The sequence below is a fragment of the Thamnophis sirtalis genome, unplaced genomic scaffold (genome assembly GCF_051295495.1).
Source record: "Thamnophis sirtalis isolate CommonGarterSnake01/CBP01778 unplaced genomic scaffold, rThaSir2_p1.2 scaffold_9, whole genome shotgun sequence".
NCBI lineage: Eukaryota > Metazoa > Chordata > Lepidosauria > Squamata > Natricidae > Thamnophis > Thamnophis sirtalis.
The window spans coordinates 15,251,304-15,266,023 of NW_028261389.1; the positions used below are offsets into that span (position 1 = coordinate 15,251,304).

Below are 14,720 nucleotides of genomic sequence, written 5' to 3' on the forward strand. Positions count from 1 at the left end.
TTATTCTATTCTATTCTATTCTATATCCGCCAACCATTCTGGGGAGTTATATAATATATACCTTTTTAAATATATCCCCCCCAACCATACCTATTGCTGAAGAGTAAATGTGGTTTGGTATTAGCATGGCGTGTGAAACCAGCCACTTAGTTAACAACATTGTTTTAAAAAGCAGGGCTTCAGCACATACCAGCTTCAGATTCTTAATGTGTTTCAAATACAAATCTAATTTTTAAAAGGCAAGGTATTTACTCTTACTTACACACCCTCATTGAAGACTATAATGCACAAAGCAACCAACAGCTGAGAGCACATGAATGACAGCTTTGTGCTTCCTGAATTTGTCATTGGTCAGTTTTCTGTAAAATGGATGCTGCAGCAAAAATTGAAACATATTTCAAACGGAGATGGAAGACTGAATACTTTAAGGGAACAAGTGTTATATCAGTACATGTCCTAGATCCATACGAAATCAGACTATAAAGATTATATAACAAAATAATGATTTCTTTAGAGTACATAAACTGGTGTGAACATAAAAAAAAAGAAAGGTTCTTATCACTTCATAATTAAGTTACTGGTCTTCTCAAAAAGCTCAGCTTTTTCCAACTTCAACTCGCAAAATTCCAGACTTGCACTATAGTTAGTGTTCCTCCGAAAATAAGACAGGGTCTTATTTTCTTTTGCCCCCCTCCCCCCGAAATAAGCTCTTGGCCTTATTTTTCGGGAGGTCTTATTATTTTTGAGGTGCAGGAGGCAGCGAGCGTGGTCGTCTCATGGCTGCTGCTGTATTGCAATATTTTCAGGGAGGGCTTATTTTCAGGGAGGGCTTATTTTCAGGGGAGGGCTTATTTTAGCACATGCGCTCAAAAGCCCGATTGGGCTTATTATCCGGGAAGGTCTTATTTTCAGGGAAACAGGGTTGTGAGGGGAATAACAGAATAGTGAGTTTGTGGTAAAATGCCTTGTTCCCCATCCTTTTGATGTATAGCAATTACACATAATTTGTAGCCAAATTATTATCTGGAGAGACCCCCGAACTACAGTACAGCTTTTGAATGAATTTCCCTGTTGTAATAACGAAGGCCTTCCAAACTAAGTCATTCAAACGTGAGGGAGAGGGAGAAGAGTTACATGCAAGCAAGGCATCCCATCGAATACATCTCCTTTTAGAGCACAACTTCCTTGACTTTTTCTAGCTTTAAGGACACCCTCTTCTTTCTGCTCCCACTTCATTGCTAATCTTCTTCCTCTTCTATAGTGCAAGTGTGGCCAATTCTCTCCCCAATGCAAAAGCCATCTGCAAATAGAATTCTGTACCCCTCCAGATTCCAACCAATGCAGCATGTCCAACAATCATCACAGCATTCTTGGTTTTTCTAAGCTGTAAACCAGATTCCTACTTTACAGCTCAGAGATAAAAATTGCATAGGGCAGTTTTTCAGTCCCTGGCGATCAAACCAGTGATCAACCCTGACTACGCTTTAGAAGGCCAAATCCTGAAGATGAAACTCAAATACTTTGGCCACCGAATGAGAAGGAGGGACTCCCTGGAGAAGAGCCTAATGCTGGGAAAGATGGAGGGCAAAAGAAGAAGGGGACGACAGAGAATGAGGTGGCTGGAAGGAGTCACCAAAGCAGTCGGCATGAGCTTAAAGGAACTCCAGGGGATGATAGAGGACAGGAAGGCCTGGAGGAACATTGTCCATGGGGTTGCGATGGGTCGGACACGACTTCGCAACTAACAACAAGTGTTTCAGTTTGCATCAAAAATCTGTCAAAAAATTATCCGCAATTCTGACTGCAGAACTTGTTTAGGTAAGCAACTTCAAGTCCAAATTAATTTTGAAACGTCCCATCAGAATACAACCCGGAAGTATTTCTTCTGCCATTAAGGACAGATTAAGGATAGATTGTAGTTTTCTAATGAAGCCACAATTTCACAATACAATATAAAATGCCAACAGTACTCACATTCACTCCCCACTGGTTGAGGGAGGAACCCATAAACATAACTAATGTTTGAGCATATGATTTGCAGATACAAGATTCAAACTCTGACTTTCTAGGTACCACAGGAAAAATTCTTGGATTCGTCGCTGTGTGGGAAAACTTATTCCGTATTCTTATCAATGCCCATAAAATATTTTGTTCCCTATAGAATCCCATTACAGGGAGATCACGCTTTCTGACCTCCTCACTTAGCAACCATTTGAAGTTATGACATGACTGAGGAAGTAATTTTATAGCTATTCTTTGCATTTATGCTCCGTCTGGCATCCCCACATCCACATGCCTGACATTTGGGCACTTTGTAAAGAGGAGGGATTTATGATGCCTCACTTAACAACAAAAGTGAATCACTTAACGTAGGTCTATCACAGTCATGTGCTATTTCACTTAGTGACGGTGGCAATGGAGTTACAGGTCCCAATTGTGATCACTAAGCAAGGACTACCTTTATTCTATTCTATTTATTCTATCTTATTACCTATACTTAGGATTACCATCCAACAAAAGCAAGGAAGTAGTCAAATCAATTGATATCACACTATGCATCCTTTGGATTCAGTTGTGATGAAAACTGAACAGCTTGTGCCAGTAAACAGGCTTTCATCTAAGGAGCTGTACTCGTGTGAATATAAATTTACTACATGTCAAGAAGCGAAATCTTGTCCTTTTTGTTCCTGTCTGACTGAGCATTTCCACAAGAGGGAAATCCTCTTTTTTCCCTACTGAATTGCAAGTTAATCTTTAGATGCTACTTAGATTCAAGGGAACCTTCTCCCCACATACATAAATCTACAATCTGGTGTGGAGCCACTATATTTCACCTTGTGGTTGTTGTAGAAGTGTCATATTTAGTAATTTCAGGAGGTAATTGTATTCAACAAAACAGCTCTTCTTTCCAATTGTATTTGATTTCCATCTCTAAAGGATGCAGTATTTCTAAAGCAGCTTTTTTCTGTCTCAGCCATACCTGCTGTCTCGCCCAGTGCTTTCCAAAGACAAATAAAATACTAGACACTCAACGAATAGAGCAGAGGAATGGATGATAGCTATCTGAGAGCAACTGTAATATACTCAACCTGAATACCATAGAATTTGACAGATACAGTAAGTAGACGAAAAGAATAAACTAAGGACACTTTACAACCACACAGAAATAGGGGGGGGGGGAGATCAGCCTCTGAAAAATATAAGTTACCCGTGTAACTACACATGAAATGCCTATTTTATTTTAATTGATTAGTGGATTTGTAAACAAATGTTTGTTCTTGATAAATATAAATGGTATTTTCTTCCCTCCCTTTCTCTGCAGGTTTATCCCATGTAATTGAACAGACTTTGGAAACAGACAGAGATGTATCTAGCACCACCTTTATGCTGTTTTATTTTAGTTCATCATTTAAAATGACATTTCTGGGTGGTCATACACGTTGTCCCAACGTGATAACGTTTAATTTAAAGCAATTTTGAAAAATAAATAAATAAATAAATAAAAATCCATGCACAGCAGCATTAAGAAAAAAATAAAGATAATTTTAAAACTAAAAGAACAATGAACACATTTTGTATCACAAAAATCCATGGGAAACCAGAATGTTTTAAGATCTGCTTAAAAGTAAACAAAAATGGCAAGCTAACTTACCCAAGGTTATAAATTCTACAGTTGCGGGGAGATGAAGTTGTGGAAATGGCACCAGAAGGAAAATGCATCCCATGTTTCTCTTAACCAAGTTTATCTTTCTTACTACCAAAAAGAAATTTGGTTAATAGAAACCAAGAAGGTCAGCTAAAAGCATCTTCCAATAGGAGGAAGTAGCCTTTCAGATATTCTGGCCCAAATCATTAGGTATCAATTATAAACAAGTGGCTGATACAACATTGTTTACAACTATAACAAACTCCAACCACCAGAAAATAGGAGGGAGGAGTATTAGGTATGTTCAATGTATGGTATGTATATATACACACCGCTATATGATAAAATAACAGCAGCAATAACACTAAGAGATATCAAAGAAAATTCAAGCTAATTTTCTACATTTTCCAATGCTTTTAAAAGTGTTAGAATACTTTCACAAGCAACTTCTGGACTGTCGCAGTTTACTGCTACTATGTCTAGGCTGATATGTTCAAGGCAGCCACTAGAAGGCATCAAAGAGTTAGTTTTTGCTGTATCTCTGTTGCCATCTACTTGTCATCTTGATTTCTGCAGCCTAGATATGACACCACTGTCAACTTGCCTTGTTATAACACATATTATAAATTTTCACATAATCATTGTATTAAGCACATTAATAGTGTAGTTTTCTGTAATTTCCCACAATCAGTTTAACAAATTGTCCATGATTAAGTCCACAATCACAGTCACGTTTTCAGTCTATTCAAGAAGAAATTTAGTAACTTGTTTTTCTTTCTATTTTTTTAGAGTATGCGATATACATTAGTAAGTTGCTGTTTTATTTAGCAGATCCTATTTCCATATCAGTGATCACTGATCAGTATTTGCACATGAATATTTAACATTGCTGACTTGCTGACAGAATTAAGTCTGAACTGACACAATTATTCCAGTATTTTTTTTTTATCCTGCCTTTCTAATAGTCTTCACAAAAACAATTCGATATTACTGGGACCAAATTACAAATAAAATTGCTTCCTATGATAAGGAAATCCTTAACAGGTGTTTTATAGGTTTACAGATCTGTCATTCTTCCTGCAAGAAACTACTTTAAATACAGCCACAACTTTAAGTCTCTTATCTAAAATTTTCTATCAAACTAGCTTTTGGGATCTTTGGTTTTTTTCTTTTGCTCAGAAGAAATTACAAGTAGTCCTCAACTTACAACCATTCATTTAGTGACCGGTTGAAGTTACAACAGTGCTGGAAAAAATGGACTTAGCACTGGTCCTTGTATTCACAACGATCACACTATCTCCACAGTCACATGATCGAAAATTCAGGTGTTTGGCAACCAGAGTGTAGTTACAACAAAGGCAGTATCCCAAGGTTAGGTCATCATCTGCCCAGTGGATTTCCAAGAAGCCAAGTCAAGGAGGTGGGGGGAGTTGAATTTGCTTAACAACCACATGATGCACTTAAAAACTATGGCAAAAGAAGTTGTAAAACTTGGTCTGATTCATTCAACAACTTCCTTGTTTAGCAACAGAAATACTGGTCCCAATTGTGGCCGTAAGTTGAGGACTGCCTCTACATACTTGAAAACTGAGATACAAATGTATTTTCCTTCTTTTCTATAATAAACATTGCCCACACTGAGCCAATGGCACTGCCACTGCATTTAGAGAGAGAAATTCAAGCAAAAGAAGAAAGGGGAAAAATCAATTACCATACATCAAATACACCACAAGTCATATTGTCAAACATTTGAACTTAACACTAAGACTGTTTATTAGCTAAAATGAATAATCCTCCGTTGCTTGAAGAAATATAAAGAATACAGGCAATGTTCCAACAACACATACACAAAACACAAAAGTGAGGTTTAATCCAAACAATCAAACAATCCAAGACTCTACTGCCCGAAATCCATCCGTGACTACAACATGGCATTTCAACCTTTCAAATGCCGTTTTTTCTTGTGTTCCGAATAAGATCATTTTTCTGCCAAAGTCATAAAGCATAAACCAAGACTTACCAGATTGGAATTGGTGGCATTGGAATCGTCTTCTGGAAAGGGGATATAGATAGCTAAGGCCACACAATTGGCAAAAATAGTCAGTAAAATAATAATTTCAAATGGTCTGAGGAATGGAGTTAAGGAAGATAGTTGGTTTCTTAAATCAAAACTTAAATCATATAAGCTAATTATGCTGGAAAGGGGGGAAAAAGTTAAAAAGGATTCTGTTTAAAGAAGACTGTTCTATTTTTTTTTCTATTTTGAAAAGAAACACCTGCCTTTAAAGTGCCTTTTCACCTTCCCAGCCAAATTTCTTAATATGTCAAAAGCACAGTCGGCCAGTCGCGTGCCAGAATACACATATTCCTTGGGCTTTTTTTCTTTCTGTCTTTATTTAACCTGAAATTTATATATTTCCATCTTTGCTGTGCTGCTTTGAGCAAATGGCTTCCAACTAAATGTCTTATCTCTAACTGCATTCCCAATATAATTTCATCCTCATCTATTATTTCAGGAAAGGCAACTTTCAGAACTCTTTTTTCTGCCTTCTTTTGACTTCTACGTGTTTTTCTGCATCTTATTTCTGTCAAGTTTGGAAAATATTTTTATACAAAGGAAGAATATCCAAGAAGCTCTAGGGCAGGGGTGTCAAACTCGATTGAGGGCCACATCAGGGTTGTGTTTGACCTCTGGGGGACTTGGGGGGGGGCATGGCTGCTGTAGGAATGGCTGAGGTGGGCGTGGCTAGAATGGGCATGGCCAGCTCAACATCACTCATGTCGGGGGTTCCTCCCTTCCTTGTTTCCTTTCTTTTCCTTCCCTCCTCCTTCGCCTTTCTTCTTCCTTCCTCTCTTTCCTTATTTTTCCTTCCTTGCTCTCTTCCCATCTTTCCTTCTTTTTCTTTGTCTTTCCCTTTCTCCTTTCCTGTACCTTCGTACATGCTCAAATGCAAAAAGGGAAACATTTCTCCTTTTGTTTTGTTTTAAGTTTATTTGGCTAGCCCTCTGCCAGCAAAAAGCTATTTTTGCTGGCAGTTCTAAAGGAGGCCGAAAACAGGGACTGGGGGTCCACACGAACCCCCCCCCAGCTCCGTTTTTGTTGGCAGAGGCACCGCGGATTGGTCCACTGCTGTTTCCAGAGTGGCCCTCTGGGCCAAAACTAAGCACCACGCAGGCCAGATCCAGTCCCTGGGCCTTGAGTTTGACACTCCTGCTCTAGGGACTTAAATAAGTTTGTGACCTCATTCTCTGTTATCTGCTCTATCCTGTTTTTCCCTTTTGGTTGCATTTTTATGCATGATGTTAGGGAAAAGTAAGATATAGCAATGTGTCCCTAAAATATTTTACTTTGACCCATTTGCTTTTTTGATAGTTCATAACAGAATATCTGCATTTAAGAGGAAAACTGGCCTAACTCTATCAAAATTTGATTTTGGTTTCCCCTCTCCAAATTTGTCCTGGTTTTTTTTTCCTGTAGTTCTGTATAGTAGAGATGAATAAAACGAAAGAATCTGGCACTGCAGAAATTCAAATATAAATTTCTTCCCTATAGCATTGTGTTTTTACACTTTAAGGTCAAATGCACGAATATAAATTGTAGTATGGCAGTTTCTGGGAACAGAACTGTATAAAGACAACATCATCTGGAAAACAATATATCAAAGCAGGAACCTACACAGATCTGGAAATGACAGCCATTAGATGGATGCAAATACAGTACTTGATGCAGAGATTCAAAACAAGAATGATTTTGATCAGTTCTCCAAACTGAATTGATTATTGAATCTAATTATGTGGCTTTGCATCAATTCAAACAAGTTGAATGTTTCTGTAAATGACCCAGAGCCGATTCAACAATTGAGTTTTAAGCTGAGTGGACCTGAATCATTTTCCAAATTAATTTGAACCAAACTGGATTAACTTTTCTGAATCAGACTGATGAATTCTTATAGAATGGGAGTAACACATGTACCCAAGTAATCAATCTATTTATTTATTTACCATAGAGCATCTGCAAAGTAAATAGGCTTCTTGCATATGATTGTGCCACTTTTGCAAGTTAAAGATCAGATTGAAATATGGAACTGTGGGAAAGAAGGACATTCTGAACTAGAGAAAGCAAGCAATTAACATTTGGTTAATTTTGCTCCAGTTCTTTTAGATAGCTAATGCCTTGTTCGTAATTTTACATTGACCTGCATAATGACTTAACCATTCAAAATCTCTGTTCCACTATTTCCTTTTTTTAATTAAAATAGATTATAATGCTTTTAAATTTCTCATAGGAATACATTTGAAAGGGATTAAGTAGGGTTTTTTTCTTTTTTAGTAAAAGGAAATATAAGTTAATGAATGTCCAGGAAATAATTACTATACTGAGGAATTTTACTAAGTCTTGATTTGAGAGAGAGACAGCATTTTTATATAAAGCTCATTTTTATCATTTCATAATAGTTTTACATCTGTGACACTATTTCTGCATCTATATGAAGAAGTTGGAGAAACCTATACAGGATTCTCAGAGGCATCTGGTCAGTCAATGTAGGCAGAAGGCATTAGATTAAAGATTCATGCGTTCCATTACTTTATATCCCAAATTACTTTTTCAGACATGCACAAGCTGAACATGATGGCAGAGGCACGCCATGTTTCTTCCTCCAAGGTCTGGTCATCAGAAGCACCGGGAGATTGTTCCTTTCCTAAAACAATGGTCATCTGAAGCCTTCCAGATGGGCTAGGATTACAATAACATGGTTATTGAATCCAGAAAGTTTTGCCCCAGCAAATCTAGAAGGCAGGAGGTTCAGGAAAAGCTATATATTAGCGATGGCTAACCTTTTTGCCATCGCTTACCAAAAGCAGGGGGAGTGCAGTGGGATTGTGCACGGGCATCCCCACACCCATAATTCTATGTACGTGACAGTGGTGGGTTTCAAAAAAATTTCAAACCTACTCTGTGGGTGTGGCCTCCGTTGTGGGAGTGGCTTGCTGGCCATGTGACCTGGTGGGAGTGGCTTACCGGCCATGTGTTCTCTCTCTCTCTCTCTCTCTCTCCTTCCTTTTGTCTCTCTGTCCCTTTTTCCTTTTTTTTCTTTATTTCTTTCTTCCTTTCTCTTTCTCTCTCTGTGTAAGTCTCTTTGTCTGTGTGTCTGTGTGTGTGTGTGGTGTGTGTCAGTGGTAGCTTTCAAAAAATTTTGGAACCTCTTCTGTAGGTGTGGCCTCCTTTCTGGTGGAACCTCTTCTAACCGGTTCGGTAGATTTGACGAACCGGTTCTACCGAACTGGTGCGAACTGGTAGGAACCCACCTCTGGTGCGTGACCCCCCCCCACGCATGTGCATGTGACTCCAACCCTCCCCCCGATTTTGGTGCATGATGGACCTGTTTTTGCTCTCTGCAGGCTCCAGAGGCTTTCTAGGAGCCTAGGGGGGGCGAAAATGGTTTTCCTGCTCCCCCCCCCCCGGAGGGCAGAAAACGCCCCTACGAGCCTGAAAGTCCGTCCCTGAACTTCTGATTTGGCAGTTGGGTTGTTTTACGCCCTATGGAGGCTTAGCCTCTGGAGGGCGAAAAATGACTGAAAATGAAGGGCAGGTCAGCTGGAGATGACAGGGCAACGCCTCGCGTGCTCTAACAAATGGCTCCGCGTGCTACCTATGGCACCCATGCCATAGGTACACCATCACAGCTATATAATACTGTTACACATAATGTATAAATGCATGGATAATATTGTTACATATACAGGTAGTCCTCGACTTACGACCACAATTGAACCCAACATTTATGTTGCTAAGTGAGATGTTTGTTCAGTGAATTTTGCCCCCATTTTACAACCTTCCCTGTCACAGTTGTTAAGTGAATTGCTGCAGTTATTAAGTTAATAACACAGTTGTTAAGTGAAACTGGCTTCCCCGTGGACTTTCCTTGTCAGAAGGTCCCAAAAAGGTGATCACGTGACTCGAGGACATTGCAACCATTATAAATATGAGTCACTTGACAAGTGTCTAAATTGTGATCCCATGGGGATGTTACAATGGTCGTAAGTGCGAAAAATAGTCATAAGTGACTTTTTTCAGTGTTGTAACTTTGAACGGTCACTAAGTGAACTGTTGTACGTTGAGGACTAAATGTGTACATTGTTGTACATTGCCCCAGAGCCACTTCCAATGAGATGGGTGGCTATTTAAATTCAATTAATAAATAAATACATCAATTGCAATATAATCACCAAATGGATTTTATTTGCCAGCAATTGGTTCATAGTGATTACAGGTTGACTTACAACTATTCATTTAGTGACTGTTTGAAGTAACAACAGTACTGATAAAGGGGGCTTATGACTGGTCCTTGCACTTATGACCATTGCAGCAGACCCACAGTTACATGAACAAATTTTCAGGTGCTTTCCAACCAGTATGAATTTATGGCGGTTGCAGTGTCCATGATTTCCATTCGTGACCTATCCAGTCAGTTTCAATGGAGGGGAAACCAGATTTTCTTAATGACCATGTGATTCACTTAGCTGCAGTGATCTACTTAACAACGGTGGCAAAACAATTGAAAATTGGGGTGTTAAAAAAGTGCTTTCTGCGGTAAATTTATAATAATTACATTGTGGAAATTTTGGGATTAGAGAAAAATATGTCTTACAAGCATTAAGGAATGTATCCATATAAGGAATATGCTAGGCCTGGGATGGCGAACCTATGGCATGTGTGCCACCGGTGGCATGCGAAGCCATGTGTTAGAGCACGCGAGGTGTTGCCCTGTCAGCTCCAGAGCGCGCCAGCTGACTTCAGCCTTCTTTTAAGACTGTTTTCCTTCCTTCAAGGAGCCTGTTTTTGCCCTCCCCAGGCTCCTAGAAAGCCTCTGGAGCCTGGGGATGGTGAAAAGGTTCACCAAAAGTGGGAGGCTGGTCACGTGCACATGCACGCTCGTGGGGGGGAGCACGCATGCGTGCTAAGGTCACACACATAGCATTATGGGTGTGGACACACCCGCGCACGACCCCTCCCCCCCTGCACTCCCCCCGCTTTTGGCACGCGATCCAAAAAAGGTTAGCCATCACTGGGCTAGGCCAAGAACATAGCTCCACGCGGACTAGATGGTCTACCCCGGTGAGGGGAACGGTAACGAGCATATATGGGTGTCAGGTGAAAGGTAGAGATCAAAAGGACAACCAGGGGTGGATTTGGCATGCGTGATAAGAACATGAGACAGTATGTAGCAATATAACGGGTGTGACCAAAGGCCTCTTAAAAAGCAAGTAGGGAGGAGTCACATTATATGGACGTGAAACGCGGGACTGTCTATTTAAGGTGGAAGGATAGAAGATTTTTTTAAAATCCTCTATTGTAAAATCGGGCATGACTCACTTAACTGGCTTGCTTAGCGACAGAAATTCTGATCCCAGTTATGGCCATAAATTAAGGACTACCTGCAAATATGTAACCTGGCAAAGGATCCCATTCTCAAGATGCCGGGAGGATTCCAGTGGTTTCTGTGTTGTGTTTTTCCAGAAGAATATTCCTCTGCAGAGACTAACTTTAACTGTATTCTTCAGCCATTTCCAGATCTCATCCCTGCACTCTCTGATTTTGCAACACATCCATCTGTTCAGCCAGCGCATTTATCAGGCTTTCACTTGTGTGAACTGCCTAGAGATGCAGAGTTACTCAGATGCCAGGCAAATAAACAAATATCAGCTTGGCCCCCTTAAGTTAAGACATCCATCATGGGATGCCACATATGGAGCGTCTCTGTACAGGAAAGTAAGATATAAAATTAATCCAGAAGATCAAACAATAGTGGGGGGGGGGGAGAAAGAAAAAGGAGACGCTGGAGGATATCTTTGAACTTTTTAGTGACAAGTCCATTTTAAACTCCCCTAAAGAATTGTTTTAAATACTCCAGTAAAATGGTGAGGGTTTCTATTTATCCCTTCTGCTTTGCAGTGTTTCTCAACCTTGGCAACTTGAAGATGTCCGGACTTCAACTCCCAGAATCCCCCAGCCAGCGAATTCTGGGAGTTGAAGTCCGGACATCTTCAAGTTGCCAAGGTTGAGAAACACTGGCTTAGAGGCATACGACTCATCAGAAATTTAATTTCAGAACTGCCTACATTCATGTATTTCAATCAGAACCTGGTTTAATTTTTTTTAAAAAAACAGATAAAGATCTGGATCAGATTTTCATTGGATCAATTGGGTATTTGTAACAGGGTTTATCGTTTAGTTATAGGTCAAAATCAGGAAGAGCAGATTATGAAGGGTCATAGAAAATGTCTCTTTTGGTAGCTAGTACCTGATCATTTCTTGTTTCCTTACCCAATCAAGACAGAAATAATACATTTGAAGATTAGTTTTAATTTTGGGGTAATCTGTTGGCTCTCTATGTGTGTGCATGTACACACACACACACACAAATGTTGTGTGTTGATTCAGTTATTAAATAGATGTCCACAACAGGGATATTTATTTATGTAATATAGTATTTTTGTTAAATATAAAGGGGGAAGTTTATAACTATTAGTGCACCTGTTATGTAAGGGAGTGGAATATATTAGATTTTTGATGTATCTTTCAGCTCAGGTGGATTTTTTCTTATGTATCATATTAGATGTATTTTTCTTACGTTTAATGTTAGATATTTGGTGGGTTTTTTTCTTTTTTGGTACACTTTTCTTCCCCCTTTGTTGTTAGTTTTGGATATTTGTTAGTCTTATCTTTTTTTTTCTTCTTTGTTTTTGTCTTTGATGATAATGGAATAAATAGGCGTTTTTTTAAAAAAAGAAATAATATAGGACTCGAGTATAAAACAGACAAGGAAGCACTCCTGTATCGTGCTACAGTTTTCATTCGTCTATAAATATCCACTCTTGACTTTCCTAAATCTGATTGAAACCAATCCCAGCCTATTCCATCTGATCTGCGTTTCCTCCCCCCCTAATCTGCAAGCTTATATTTACAATTCCCAATCAACCCTAATGCAACCTGATGATTTGCCGGTTCTCACACGGCTACACCAGAAAAGGATATTTCCATTCAACAATACTGATACATGCCCTCCGGATGGGATTTTTCAATGTTAAACACAGCAGTGCCCGGGGAGGACGTGTAGCGGTCGTGGTACCCTGTTTTTTCTGTTTCCCATACTGTTGCCGTTTCCTCTGTGTGGAGCTAACGGTGGATATGGTTGCGTTGCCAGCAGTACCCATCAACTTCGCCTGCCTGGCAGCATCGATAGCAGCCTGCCAGGAGAGGGCTGCACCCGGAGTAGGGATATGCTCAGGTGCCAGCCCTGTTGCTGCATTGGCATTCATGTTGGCAAGAGCCGGACGCGGACTCACATAGTTGGAACCTAGAAGAAAAGGAAAGAAGAGACTGAAGATAAAGCTGAGAAAGACAGCCCAACCAATGGCTTAAGTTATTCCACAATTATGTCCGGCCCAAACCCAAGAATGGTATATGGTAATTCTTCCAAGCTGAGTTTGTTACTGTTTCACACACACAAAATGCTGCCAGACCGATGACTTTAACATCTGCATCTACTATATCCGTGATGGCGAACCTATGGCACGCGTGCCAGAGGTGGCACGTGGAGCCCTCTCTGTGGGTACGTGTGCCATTGCCAGCTACTCTTCCAGATTCCTTCGCATGCATGCGCAACGGACAGCTAGTCCAGCATGCATGTGTGCAATGGAACCTAGAAGAGCAGCTGGCCACCCCATGCATGTGCAACAGGCAGCTGCTCTCTTCCGGGTTCTGGCACTCTGCCGTGCGGGCGCACACATGCGCATGAGCGCGCGCAGCTGCTCCAGTTTCAGCACTCGGTGCCAAAAAGGTTAAGAAGGAGGGAAGGAAGGAGAGAAGGAAGGAGGGAAGGAAGGAGGGAATGTAGGAGAGAAGGACGGGGGAAGGAAGGAGGAAAGGAAGGGGGAAAGGAAGGAGAGAAGGAGAAAAGAAAGGAGGGAAGGAAAGAGGGAGGGAGGGAAGAAGAAGTAGAACCGTTGTAAGATAAGATGGATCTATGGGATGTTAAAAAAGCAATCTTCAAGTATATTGTCAACTGTAGGGAAAAATTGTTATAAATACATATTATTAATAACAGTTATGAGATCATATAATTGTGAATTATATATGAAATTGATAAAATAAAATAAAATATATATATATTTAAAAAAAAGGTTAAGCATCACTGTACTATATACTCTGTGTACTATTAGGGAGGTGCTATCTTCACCCCCCTTTCTCTCACACAAAGTACCCAGGCTGGATTGCCACTTACTCCACTGGAATGTACCCCCTCCTTCCTGGGGACTCATCTCCTCACAACATCCCCTCACAATTTTGCCACAAGCACACAATAATTTCACAACAACAAAAACGAGGAGATGCAAATGAGAATATTTTTGCCCATATTACAAAAAGCTAGTCCCAGTATACAAATCACACCGTATGGCCAGGAAACAATGCAACTCAAAACATGCGCCTTCAAGATTAAAGCAAGAGCACAAACACTTAAAAAGAGGCACCTGCCAAATTCTTAGATTTTTAATTTATTGTTATTGTATTCTTAGCCGGATGAATTGCAGGGGGAACCTGAAATGACCTAATCACTTGCCCGAGTTGGGCAAAGTGTATAACTCTTAATTTGAGACAGATGTTCACCATTTTCTGGTCCTCATGAGACAACCCACAAGACTTTGCTCGTGTTTGAGTCAACCACGATTCTATGCATCTTTATGGGTTTTTATTCAGTTTGCAGCAGTAGCTTCGAAGATTTGCAGCTCCAGAACTTAATTTGTCAGCCTAAGTCTTTTGTAATAAAAATGCTAGTGCTCAAAATGTCTACTTGACAGTCTAGGAAAAAGAGCCCAGATGTTGTAACAATCTGTCCCTCAATGCTCCAGTTTCTATATTACACATTAAATTTTTGGCTGAAATGATGTAACATTATTCCAACCGAAATGACAACGGAAAAGAAAAGAAATTTAAGTGGCAAGACAAGAAACTTGTGAAACTGGACACGCAGTGAACGTTGACAGGACATTTGACTGCACTTTAATCACATAA

The 14,720-nt window shown here is 40.0% G+C and overlaps 1 protein-coding gene across 4 annotated transcripts in view; it reads right to left on the reverse strand.

Annotated features, from left to right (window-relative positions):
- CACNA1C (calcium voltage-gated channel subunit alpha1 C) overlaps positions 1-14,720 on the reverse strand; it is a 610,648-nt gene that overhangs the window by 462,865 nt on the left and 133,063 nt on the right. For all 4 annotated transcript variants that reach the window (XM_087722897.1, XM_087722893.1, XM_087722896.1 and 1 more), the window contains exons 2-3: positions 12,683-13,005; positions 5,667-5,771 (exon numbers count right to left, since the gene is read on the reverse strand). In XM_087722897.1, the coding sequence (XP_087579023.1) occupies positions 5,667-5,771; positions 12,683-13,005 (428 nt within the window). The remainder of the gene's footprint in view (positions 1-5,666; positions 5,772-12,682; positions 13,006-14,720) is intronic.